The 13,336-nt window shown below is 37.0% G+C and overlaps 2 protein-coding genes and 1 long non-coding RNA gene across 3 annotated transcripts; 1 reads left to right on the top strand and 2 right to left on the bottom strand.

Annotated features, from left to right (window-relative positions):
* Nucleotides 1-179: 179 nt before the first annotated feature.
* On the top strand, nt 180-4,368 carry Nst (phosphoglucomutase 3-like protein nst). The gene is made up of 4 exons (XM_077406997.1): nt 180-500; nt 710-780; nt 1,476-2,802; nt 3,468-4,368. Exons 1-4 carry the CDS (start codon nt 406-408, stop codon nt 3,604-3,606), a joined length of 1,632 nt encoding a protein of 543 aa, XP_077263123.1. The 5' UTR covers nt 180-405; the 3' UTR covers nt 3,607-4,368.
* On the bottom strand, nt 3,908-6,889 carry LOC143897991 (uncharacterized). The gene is made up of 3 exons (XR_013257069.1): nt 5,521-6,889; nt 4,376-5,233; nt 3,908-4,174 (listed from the first exon to the last, which is right to left on the bottom strand). It is a non-coding gene; the product is annotated as an uncharacterized LOC143897991 (long non-coding RNA).
* A 4,278-nt stretch (nt 6,890-11,167) lies between these two features.
* LOC143897990 (uncharacterized) lies at nt 11,168-13,075 on the bottom strand. The gene has a single exon (XM_077406999.1). The coding sequence runs from the start codon at nt 12,729-12,731 to the stop codon at nt 11,829-11,831; it is 903 nt and encodes a 300-aa protein (XP_077263125.1). The 5' UTR covers nt 12,732-13,075; the 3' UTR covers nt 11,168-11,828.
* Nucleotides 13,076-13,336: the final 261 nt, after the last annotated feature.

Raw genomic sequence — 13,336 nt, 5'->3', positions numbered from 1 at the left:
ATAAATCGTATGTCTGTCCTTCTCTCCTCGCTCGAAGCTTGCCGAGCGGCGAGCGCCGGGGCCGGCCGAGCGCGGCCGCCGCGGCCGCAGCATATCTCCCCCTCTCTGGCTAGTTCGGACACGAACCATTAGCACGGACGCAAACCATGTGCGGTTACCGAGCGAAACGACGTAGTTGATGCGCACTTTCTCAGGCGGCGCGTCGGAAAATGCGTCACAGAAAAATTGACGGAAAATGCCGGGATGGCCTCTCTCAGGTTTCTCTCTGGCCTTGTGAATATCGGAACAGATCCTACATGCGAGTGCACATGGCAGAACGGTTCTCACGTGGTACCACGTGGTACATACATACCACTGTCACTTCTAAGGGCAATCTTGTCATCTGTCGAAGCGTGTTGACATATAATGGAACAGAGTTATTTTCGAGATGTCGTGAACGCGGAGTACAATCGGAAACACGACGAACGTATTGAATATGGTACTGCTGGCTTTAGAACCAAGTAAGCGCGAGTTTTTCCGGAATCATAGACACTTGTTGATTCCACCACATATAAAACAATATTGAAGTACATTTATTATTCAACTCACCAAAATCTTTCGTTGAGAGTTTTGCACAAAACTCTCTATTTTATTCCTCAATTATACATAATACAAAGTGAACAAGAAAGTATCTTGTATGTTTAACACGATTTTTACATGTCAATTTTAGGTCGGATATCTTGGAGCATGTCTTATATAGAATGGGCCTCCTAGCTGTATTACGATCCAAAGCAAAGAGAGGTGAGGGACATAGCGTAACATGATATACAGAATGTTAAACAGCTAAACTTGAAATTGAATTTAGGGCTGTGTTCCAAAACCATACTCTTAGCGTAAAGAGTGTGCTCTGTCCTTGTTCAATTTTCTGTAAGTAACAAAGATAGAACGACGCTCGAGCGTTAAGAGCGTGGTTCTCGAACGCAGCCTAGGATCTTAAAACAAACAAAAATTTTTCTCTGGAGGTATAATTATTTTTATTTTGATTATCATTAAGGGTCGACAGGAGCAGCTGATCGAGACACGGTGGAGATAAAAACTCAAAAATTTATTTTGACCATTTTTCCAAAAAAATCGCTTTGTAGCAGTGAAAGCGATGCTGCTGATTACGAATATCGCAGTTAAGTGCGATTTTCTCATTATTTTGGCCGTAATATGGATTTTACGAGTCGTAGATTACGCTTGCCGCGTGGGGTCTCCACCGTGTCTCAAGAATAAACCTACATTATTTTGAAATTATTTATTCCTACTAATTCTGTAACTTTAGAAATCAATATCTTTTGAACAAAGCGTTTGCGAGGAGTATACCTTCAGAGGAAAATTTTTAAGATCCTAAACTCATTTAAAGTTTGGCCGTTTAATCCAAGGACCAACCTGTATAATATTTAATATTGAAACTTTAAGTCTTTTTATTCATTTTATGAATAATTTTTTTATAGCTGCCATAGGTTTAATGATTACCGCAAGCCATAATTTGGAGCCTGATAATGGCATCAAACTCGTTGACCCAGCTGGCGAAATGCTTGAGGCTTCTTGGGAAACGATAGCGACGAATTTAGCTAACGTGCAAAACAATGAATTGATATCAATGCTGACACATATATCCACAAACGAAAATATTGACTTAGTGGTGCCAGCCACGGTGATAATAGGAAGGGATACTCGTAGAAGCAGTCTCATCCTGTTGAACGCTGCACTGGCAGGAATCAGAGCTTTATACGGCAACGTTACAGATTTAGGACTGATTACGACTCCGCAGTTACATTACGTCGTGGTATGCACGAACACTAACGGTGCTTACGGCAATCCCACGCTGCAAGGCTACTATTCGAAGCTAGCAGCAGTATTTAAAAGCATACGAGGTGCTGAGACAAACAACGGAATGTACACGAACGTATTGCAGTTGGATGCGGCAAATGGCGTCGGCGCTATTGCAGCAAAGGAGTTTCAGAGATCCTTGGAGGGCGTGCTAAATATCAGGTTATTTAACGACGGAAGCGGGAACTTGAATCATATGTGTGGCGCGGATTACGTAAAAGTGCAACAAGCATTGCCTTTGAATATCCCATCTGAGACAAATGTCAGATGCGTTAGCATAGACGGGGACGCCGATAGAGTTGTATATTTCTACATAGATAGAGCTAATAAGTTTCATCTTTTGGACGGGGACCGAATAGCGACGTTAGTAGCCGCCTATTTCAAGGAACTATTGGAAACGAGTGGTTTAGCCTTACAATTGGGCCTGGTGCAAACCGCATATGCCAATGGTGGTTCAACCAATTATATTTCGAACGTATTGAGAGTCCCAGTGGTGTGCGTGCCAACTGGCGTGAAGCATTTGCACAAGAAAGCACTGGAATTCGACATTGGAATCTACTTCGAAGCAAACGGACATGGAACTGTCATCTTCAAGGATATTGCTAAAGAAACCATCAAGAATCACGCTAAAAACAAAACGCTTTTAGCAGCTCAAAGAGTGGCCTCTGCAAAATTGAGGGATGTAATCGATTTGATCAATGAAACGGTCGGCGACGCGTTGAGCGACATGCTGCTAGTCGAGACTATATTGCACGCCAAGGGCTGGAACGTTATCGAGTGGGAAAGAAGTTACAATGATCTCCCAAATAAGCAACTCAAAGTCAGAGTAAAAGACCGAAACCTTATAACAACAACGAATGCGGAAAGACATTGTTTGACTCCCGTTGGTTTGCAAGAAGAGATCGATAAGATCGTCTCGAAATATTCAAGAGGTCGATCATTTGTTAGGTATGATATATCTTTGTATTTTGATGTACCTACAAAACTGCGGAGACTTTCAAAGTATTTTTCGTTTATTAAATGCTTATTGAAAGGTCATAAACATATAATAAAAATTAAGTTAAAGGACCCTCGAAATTAAAATTAAAAATTGGAAAGGCTGTGAGAGTCAGACGGGGGTCACGGTTGTAATATCTAATCATATCATTGTTGTGCGTCGTGTCGACAACATATTTTGATCTCTTCGTAGAAAATTTATTTGATATAATACCATAATTTTATATTTACTTCGATTGGTTTTATGTTTCGATGTTCTCGTTCTTAGACTACTTGGTGAGTTATCTGATTTTATAACGATATCTATAGTAATAATGAAATTACTTTTACAGACATGGATCTCTTAGTCTAAGTCAATTTTGTTACTGAAATCTCGAATCATGAAACTCACCACTGTGGAACGGAGAATGTTATTATTAATATTATACAGCTGAAGAGATGGCTCAAACTTGAGCCAAAACGTACGGATAGATGGATGTAAAACGTAATAAGTAATAAATCAGTGATTCTGATATTACGCACAGAGAACCGCGTGTGACACTCACAGCCTTTCCAATTTCTAATTATAAACATATAAAATTATCACGGTCGAGGAAATCAATTAACTTTCTTTTTAGGCCTTCTGGAACTGAAGATATCGTGCGGATTTATGCGGAATGTGAAAATTCATCGGATGTTGGCAAACTAGCCATGGGAGTAGCTTCACTCGTATACAGACTCGCAGGAGGTGTCGGACCGAAGCCCAATTTATCGTGATAAGATCAAAAGATCAGAGCCATGTTTATACATAGTTATTCATCAGAAACTGATACTCTCTTCCAGTATCGTTCAACTCGGTTCGATAATAACGAATTCGGTATACACTTAACTCTATTTCAGTGCTATAAAGATTGCTACAGATAAAGGTATTTCAATGTAAAATAAGTACTTTGTGATCGATAAAATATCCAATATATATGTTATATATATAATTGTTGCACTCCGGTGGAGTTTCTCTCCGCTCGTTCACTCGCGCACTTGCGTAATCGCTTGCGGCTCGCGGAAATGAAGGAAACACTTTATCGGGAGAGGAAAGGAGTCATTTATTATTCACAATATACAGGCTCGATTGTTAAAAGATACGTCCGTCTGAAAACGAATCTCGCGGGAATCTGACAGGCGTTGTTTACATGGCAACACCCGTTACCAAGGAACGACTGGAAATACCGGGCGACGTTCGCAGCGCGGATGCAACAATTATCTATATATATATAGACGTAAAGTCCTGCTCACAATGGATCTGTCCTCACTCGCATCCATTTCAAAAGACTTGTAAGTCTTCAAGCTGCTTAAAAAAAATATTGCTTTAATTAAATTACATATTAACAATCAATGTAGTGAGGTTAAGTGAAGTTAGAGGTTAGTGAGGTTAACAATTCGTTTTTCGGGATTTCTGTCAGTGAAACGTGTATGTACATATACTTCTATTATTTAATGTATATTTCAAAGAAAATAAAGTGTTAATCATTAGAACAATAATACGTACCTATTTCTCTGCTTTGATTAAAACTCAACGAACTCAACTTTCAGAGAGAACAATTGCGACTTGCTCCTCACAACGCAACGCAGTAATCCGTAATCCGAGTGCTGAGACAGCAAAGATTAGTCTAGGGGATTTTTCGAAATGAACTGATTGAGTACCACTGCTCGAGCCGATTAGAAATCCGACTACTTGTCGAAAACACCCCAAAAAACGCTGGGGTGTATTTTACCCAGTGTGACCAAAAAGGGTTAAGGGTCGACAGGAGTAAGAGTGGAGACCTCTGTCGGCCGGTCGGGAATTACGGATTCGCTTTTCCCAAAGTTTAGCCTAATTAATTAACGAATCTCATTTTACTTATGCTCGTTTTAATCAGTAAGATCAGCCGCAAGCTGGTACAGAGCCGGATTTTGAAAAAAGGATCAAAATAAAATTTATAATAAATGTGGGGAAACGCGCAGCTAGACACGGGTCAGGTTGGGTCAGCTGCGAGGCCGTATTTTATTTATAATAAATTTTTAAGAGCCAAAATGCAAAATCCGGCTCTGTACCAACTTGCGGCTGATCTTACTGATTAAGGGGACTAGGCAAGGTTAAAAATGCAAAAATTGGCTCGTGTTTAATGGTTTATAACAAGGCCGCGAATGAATATAAAACTTTTTTATTGTTTAGGGTATTAATTATAACATTATAAAATAAAAAAATCCATAGAAAGTCGTTCCCAGATCAATAATATCGGCGTCCCAATGTAATAAGGAAAACTGTCGAATCCACGGTTTTACCACGATTCCAGTCGAACGGATAAAGATTTTGGCAAATTCTAAGAATATTTCTTCTCCTTAGGCTTCTCTTTATCGATTATACCTAAAAAATTAAAAATAAAAATAAAATTAACAAAATGGCGTCCAAAAAACAAAAAATTTGTAAAAATTCGAGTTATTTGTTATTATAAAATTGTAGCAATATTTTTTTTCAATCTGATTTTAGGTATAATTCATGCGTCATAGTGTTTTACAATTCCTGTATAAATTTCAAGTTGATATCTCTATCGGTTCTCGAGATATCGTGGTAAAATCATCAAAAAATGTAGTTTCGAGAAAATCGCATTCAAAGTTTCGGTACAATATTTATGTTAGAACGGTCGTACTCACGCGGTTCAAAAATTTCCTCTTCGACGCAGTGAATGGCCCCGGATTATCGTCCAATTTCTCGTAATTTTTATTCACTATCTGATTGCCTTGGAAGCGTTTTTTACGCGGTCGCCCTGGACGGACATACGGCGCCGATTTCTTTTTTCCGCTCTCTGACGAAGACATTTTTGTAATAAAGCGATTGTAATACGACAAACTTTCAATACATTAGCACAACCTCTCTGGGAGTCGATTATGTATAAACTTTAAACGAGGTAAAAATTAAAAACAAAATAATAAACAGAATAGAGCATGTAAGCCGAGCTAGATGTGCGTGTTTATTATTCTTTGTGTCAACCGCAATATATACAATTATTAGAAACAGAAACGTTTCGACTTTATTATTAGGTCGTCTTTAAAATGCGTCGTTACAAATTAAAACTTAATTCTACATATTGCATAGAGAACGTTAGAAATTAGAATAATGCTCAGACCGTTTGGTCGGGACCAACCGCGCGAATATCTGCGTTCGGCCGGCCGCGCGCCACATTACGTTTTACGCTCTCCTGACCTCAATTTTGCGAATTTTTCAAAAAAACAAACGGGAATGATAACGATATTCTCTCGATAATCTCTGTCTGTCCAAACGGGCTCGTTGGTCGATTCGCCCAGACACGATCTCTTCACTCTCAGTGCTCAGGATGTCGCCGCGGCTCGTGGAATAAGATACTCTCGGGTAGTTTAATAATAGGCTTTAATAATCTGTTCAATTACACAGGGGGTTCTCGCTATCGTACGCTTACGCTCGGTATCTTGGCCTCAGCCCTACGCTCAACCGTCTCGCTCGAGCTCCCGTGTCTCACTGCCCACCCTCGCAACTCCTCTCTCTCGCTCTCACTCACACCATCACGCTCGCTCGCTCATTGGCTCTCGCCATTACGCTCTCTTATTGGCCACTGCCAACGTACGCTCTGCTCTCTGTCTCTCTCACTCAGTACTCGCTCGTTATCAGGAAGATATTTCTAAAGAATCACAGTATCGGAATATGCAAAAAACCGAAAATCGATTTTTTCAAAATTTTAACCTTGCCTAGTCCCCTTAAAATGAGTCTAATTTTAATGAGATTCATTACGTAATTAGGCTAAACTTTGGGACAAACAATTCTCACTAGTAAGAGCAGCTTATGGGGAATTTCCGTGGTAACATACTGACAAGGGCTGTGTTCAGAGGTGCCAATGGTGCTGTTTGCCTGGTGGGGACACGCACACGGCTGACGGAGCCGTGTACGTGTGCACTGGGCGCTCGGCGGCGACTCGGCGCGGCTCGGCCAGCTTCGGGCGGGTAGAAGAGCGCATACATAAGCATAGCCATATGCGTTCATATGCGTTAGCGCGTCGGCTGACTTAGAGACCCTCTAATCAGAGTCTGGACATCAGGGCTGCGTTCCAAAATTCACTCTAGTTAACTAAAATGCTACGGTGTACGTGACGTAAACTATAGATTTTAGTTACCCAGAGTGAATTTTGGAACGCAACCCAGAAGGTTAAGTTAGGTTGTCCGACATTTTTCTGCAAAATCCTGAGAGAGAGAGAGATATGTGCTACCTCACTCTCTTCGTTAATGCCTCCTAACCTGCTTATACTGCGTGTACTGGGTCAAGTAGAGTAAATTGTAATAATGGGTGGATGTGCCGCAGAATTTTGTAACAATAGCTCTGCAAAGGGCTATATCATGAAGATATTCCCAAGAGATAAGCATCGTCGAGAGCAATGAGTTAAAAATATGAATCGTCCAAATTGGACGCCAACAAATAGTTCTTACTTGTGCGAGGTAAATTATTTTTTTATTCATTTAATTTATAATAGTTTATTTAAATATTTTATCATTTAATTAAAAAATGTATAAAGAAATAGTATATACCATTAAATTAATATTTTTATAAAAAAGGAAAGCCATAAAATACAGGTTATATATATATAAAAGTACATGAAATCAAGTTACATTACTTTTAATTCAAATACTTAAACATTAACATTAATCTTGCTATTCTTCTATTGCTTTTTTGTTTTCTATGAATGAGAAGCATGGTTTTTTATTAAAATATAATCTTGTTTTCTATGAATGAGAAGCATGATTTTGTATTAAAATATAATATTGTTTTCTATGAATGAGAAGCATGTTTTTGTACTTTAATATAATCTGTTTATTTTTATTGGCATATTAAACTAAAATATTAAACATTATTTATAAAATAAAGTTATTTATTCTTTGATAGTTATATTTTATTAACCTCTTTTTATAGGTGCATTTTGCTCCTGAAATGTGGGAGCCGAACAGAATTGATAATAAAAGAAAATTGAAACCACACGCTGTACCAACCATTTTCGGTTTTTTTATAACAATAAATATTTTTTATATGCTGTTTATATATATATATATATATTTGTGTTATTTATTACCTATTTTCTTATTACTTTTTTTTTACTATATTTTCTTTAAATATTAATTTATTACTGTTAATTACTATCAAAGTTTCTACTTTCAACTCATTCATTCTCTCTTTTTCTCTCTCTCTCTCTTTCTCTCGTAATATTTTAAAACGTTTTAAATTAAAATTTCAATGTATTTTTATTAATAATTAATAAGTTTTTATATTTCATAGCAATAGAGATTTCATAAAACCGGCGCGAATTGCAGAAAAATGGCGGACCAATCAGAGCGTGCTCCCTGATGTCTAGACTCTGATTAGAGGGTCTCTAGTATCCACTAGAGTCTCTTTATAAGAGTCTGGACAGACTTTGGGAGTGCAACAACATGGCGTGAATGTCACGTATATAGGGACTCTATTCTAGACGCCCTAGATGGAAGAAAAATACTATGGCGTCGATGACTACACGTAATCGTTGTATTGTTGTGATATCGTGAGAGAATTCTACAGAAGCTGTGAGAAAGTGTGAGTTTGTCTATATTTTTATTTTGACTTGATAGAGATAAGATAACCAAAACTTTAAAATACCTGAAAAAAATATTTCAATAAAATAAATTATAATAGTATACAATAATTTATTGATAGAGAAAATTACGAGATGTATATATAGATAAATGCATGACAGTTTTTCCTAAAAATACAATAGAAATGTAGGAAATAACAATTCCGATCGGAATCCATTTCGAAAAGTTCCATAATACGCACCCTGAGAGAGGCTCCTAAGGCTCGTTATTTTACCGCTCGTGATTGGTTCCGCCATGGTGTTGCACGTCCAATGAAAATAAGGACCAGTCTGTCCAGACTCTTATAAAGGGACTCTAGTATCCACGCCTCTCCATTTAAAGTGTTCCGCCTTTTAAATATGGCGACTCCACCTACAACAATAAGCAACTCTATGCTGCGTGCATAGACTAATTATAATAACAATAAAATATTTTATTAATTTATAAATCTGGAAAAAAACAATAAAATTATGTAAATAAACAACGCGAATTAATAATTCGAGTGGATCGCAATTTAAACTATAAGTTAAATGATTGCGTCGCAAAGTGACCTCAACCATATTATGGGAAGTATACTTTATAAAATATTTTTTGTTATTTTACATGCAACTTTGGTTTTGTATTTTGTAATTTGTTTCATGTTCCTGTTATTATGTATTTTTAAAAATAGTACATTGCAAAACAAAAAAAACTTATCTCATATTAACACTTTGCGACGCAATCACCTCAGTTCAAATTGCGATTTGATTTGCAATGCACTATTTTCAAAACAAAAGTATAACATAAAATAATTGTCATAATAAATATTACATATATGAAATATAGAATGGGCCCCTCCAACGCCCATTCCCGTGAGAACGCATCCAATATTCTTTTATCGTCTCTCCGAAATTTTTATTTGCATGCGAGATACAGTAACAATTACATGTTACTATATGTTCTATACAATGACAATTATTTAGTAATATTTAACAAATGTTAATTTAACAATTATTGAGCAATATTTAGCAATAAAAGCTTACAAAGATGTGTTAAATAATGAAAAATATTAATTCGGGAATTTTACGTCAGTAGAATATTTTTCATTACAAGGATTTCCTTTCAAGGCTACAGTTGTAGCAAAAGCCACAGCATAAATTCCGCAAGAAATGGAATCCCGTTGTTTTATTTGTACTTTTTCACAAATTATATCATATTTCGTTATCGTGGGATAACGAAGGCGAATATATTCTTTCTCTTTAGCAGCCAATTTATCATACGTAGTACCAGATAGGCTGTCGTACACATGAAGTTTGGTGCCATCAAAATAAATACATCGCCAATGATCTGTGCAAGTTCCGCCAATAATTTGTAAGCTTTTATTGCTACGACTAGCTTCAATTAAGTGCGGGTATTGTAAGTATAACACACTTTGTGTTTCAAAGCAAGAAGTCTCTCTTACAATGCGTAAAAATAGATCTAACGATTCATTATTTAATTTATTAGTTATAGACAAAATATTATCCTTCACTAAGCGGAGAGAAGTTATTACATTATCTAACTTTTTTTTTTGACTTTTTATGTCATCCTCAGTTAGATCTCGTATATAATAATCAGTTATAATGCAATCGTCATCTTGCTCTGGAACAGCAACAGTGGTAGTAGTGTTCGACAATAATTGTTTGCTAGCTTCAATACTACTTTCTACTTTTATATCTTTTTTTCTAGCTACTTCTTGTGCTTCGATGATATACTGCGGTTCCCGAATAGGCATTTTTCGTGCTGCTCTACTATCTATTATTTCAGGAACCAAGCAGTCCTCGTAGAATCGTTTAAGCAGCGATAACATTTTTGTTTCCCAAAATCTGTCATCACGCTCGACAATCGTGTACTTCAATCCAAAGGGTGTCCACAAAAAATGCAATATTTTCTTTGCGTTATGTGGAGTTGTCCCTGCACTTGGAAGTAGTACGCGTGTCTTTGATTCATTTGAGTATTATCTATTTTATCAAATATTGTACGAGTGGAAGCAATCTTATTCAGCATTGCATCGGTGGGAGACACTTGCCGCGCCGCGTAAGGACATTTTATCTCAACGATAGTATCGTCTCCGACAATGCCGTCAGGCGTTGGGGCAAGATATGGGATATTATCATCAATAAATATTCCACAATCATTAATTTTTATTCCCAACTCTACCTGCAATTGCTCTCGTGCCACTATTTCTTTTTCTTTACCCCACTCAACAGCCACATTTGTCAATTGAGGAGGGTACAAAATTGCTTTAACAAGATTTTGACACGAAGTTGTTTCTCTTCTACTACAAACTTTGGCAAAGTTTGAAGCAGTGAGAAGATTTCGCCGTACGTTGTGCCACATCGGGTTTTCATGCTGATCCCGTGTAGCACATTCCAATACAACATTATTGCATTGCTGATCTTTTAGCATTCGATAATGATTAGATTTCAACTGTTCGTACATATAACCTTCTATATCTGGTCGTTCCGCATTTGGTCCGTAATCTTTATCGGACGTAAATGTTTTAGCAAAATATTTTGATGTACGAACAGAGAGACCTAATTCTTTTGCCGCGTGTGTGCGTTCTTGATAAGTCTCAATTTTTTTAATATTTCGATTTTCTACAACATTTGTACATGCAGGTGGTTTTTTATTCATTACACGACAAGTAGAACTCAATGCTTTCCTACTATTAAATTGTACTACAAAAGCTTTCACGCGCGTTTGATAAGAGCCTCTCCTCGCAAAATGTATACGTTTACCGCCAATAAATTTACTAATAATTCCATTGCAACTTTCCACAGAATTACTAGTAAATTGATATAATAAACTATTAGCATTGTCTATAACGCGTTTCATTGCAATTTCTAATTTTAAAAATAACCCTGCCTTTTGCAATTGGGGCACAAGATTTATTTCACCTTCTTTTCGTTCGCCAGTACAAAAATATTGAAGGGAAGCGCAATCTTTATGCTCACCAAATACATGGCTCAGTACATTTTGTAAATCTGTTATTAAATTTGCGACTTTTTGCTTCCAGGATGCTTTACTATTGCGGCGATACGTTATAGCCTTTACTACAGCGTTACGAATTTTCATCACGCTGTTCGTAACGATTTTTTTTAATTTTGCGATATTTCTACCACCACTACTACCCGTTTCGCGAATTTTATTACACAGATTGCGGAGAAGATGATTCGTGCATTCAATCTTCTCCACAACAATATTTGGGTACGGTGGAAAATCTCTCAATTTTTTTGCTACATTACTATCTCCGTCACCGATATATCTATCATAAATTAATCCATGCATTTCTAAGCTAAGCCGGAAGCCTTCGAGGATTATATCGCTTTCCACTTGTTGATTATTTCCCCTATTTTTAAAACATTTATGTTCTTTCGGTTTTCTCCAGAAAGTTTTGCTGCTCTTGCGCAAATAACGCAATATTTATTTCTAACGCCAACAAATAAAACTTTTTGCAAATAATGTCCCGTAATAATAGCTGCTCCAGATGGAGAATCATAACTACCGCTGCGGTAGGATCTCTTCATCCATGAGCCGTCTGTTATTACGGGTATATGTGGAACACCATCAATAACATCTCCTCTTTTAATTGCTAAACGTCTTTCCTCTTCTCCAGCCATGCGCATTTCTTCTTCCGCAGCGGCGGCAAAGGCTTCCGACATTTCATTATGAAAACTTATGTATGTTTTATTACTCATGCATGTAACATCCACAGCAGCAAGAAGTTCTTCGAGCTGCTTGTGACCAATCCCTGTCAATATAGTACCGGCTACGATACCTCTATTGACATCTAATTTTCTGTCGTCTGTCGGTTCACTCCAAAAGCTACTTCTGTAGTGACACATTCGACATTCTACAATAAATTTGATTTTCAGACCGACACGCTTTATTTTAGTTATGACAAGATCAGTGAAACGACATTCATTGATCCAGTGAGCGGACAGTCTCTGCAAAAACATGTCCGAAATCGACGAAGCATCGTCCACCAATTTGTGCAGAACATAATCTTCCAGCGTCAATGTTCCCATGTTCAACATGCAAATCATAATTTTCAATATCTTTGACATTTTCGACATTTTCAACGTCTTCGATATCTTGATGAACGTCTTCGACGTCGTTGATGTCTTCGACATCTGCGTTATTATCTTGGACGTTATCAACGTCTTCGACATGTGCAATATCTTGGACGTTTTCAACGTTTTCGACATGTTCGATATCATCCATTATACTGTTTTGCATTCTGAATTCTTTGATTTCACATTCCATCACATTCGTAATACAATATTCACGAACGTCTGATAGAGATCCCATTGAATCATTATCATTAAAAATATCTTCTATCGATTGACATTTTTGTGTCACGCATGCATCGACAGATTGCAAAAATGTATCCATAGAAGATAATGTTTGCGATGTCGACGTGTCATCATCAACATTTCTCTCATCGACGCATGCATGTAATTGATTACACGTACCTGGAACTTCCGATCTTCTCTCGATAATTCTTTCTTCATTGATGAAAGACTTCTTATTCAAAATTTGTCGTGCTAAACGCAGTCTCTTTTTCATAGAGATACGTTTTGCCGACCGAATTTTCCGAATATAAGTATATTTAGACATAATGAGAGTATTATATATAATTTCTCATATGTCTATAAATAATACTAATAAAATTACACTCCAAACAACAGTCAATAATAACAAAACTAAGCGCTAAGAATAAAATAACACTCCGTACGCTGTACTGTTCTCTAACAGACTGCAGTAAAAACAATATACTCGAGATATATATATATATATATATATATATATATATATATATCAA

Source organism: Temnothorax americanus, unplaced genomic scaffold (genome assembly GCF_048541705.1).
Source record: "Temnothorax americanus isolate GAGA-0224 unplaced genomic scaffold, ASM4854170v1 Scaffold216, whole genome shotgun sequence".
NCBI classification, from domain to species: domain Eukaryota; kingdom Metazoa; phylum Arthropoda; class Insecta; order Hymenoptera; family Formicidae; genus Temnothorax; species Temnothorax americanus.
The sequence above is the reverse complement of the archived record's forward strand: the minus strand, read 5'-3'. Positions and strand labels throughout refer to the sequence as shown.

Bases quoted from the DNA above. Each gene is read 5' to 3' on its own strand.
- Nst (XM_077406997.1), top strand. From the start codon at position 406: ATGGAACAGAGTTATTTTCGAGATGTCGTGAACGCGGAGTACAATCGG. The intron at 781-1,475 runs GTGAGGGACATA...ATTTTTTTATAG, and splicing joins ACGATCCAAAGCAAAGAGAG to CTGCCATAGGTTTAATGATT. The intron at 2,803-3,467 runs GTATGATATATC...CTTTCTTTTTAG, and splicing joins AGAGGTCGATCATTTGTTAG to GCCTTCTGGAACTGAAGATA.
- LOC143897990 (XM_077406999.1), bottom strand. From the start codon at position 12,731: ATGATATCGAACATGTCGAAAACGTTGAAAACGTCCAAGATATTGCAC.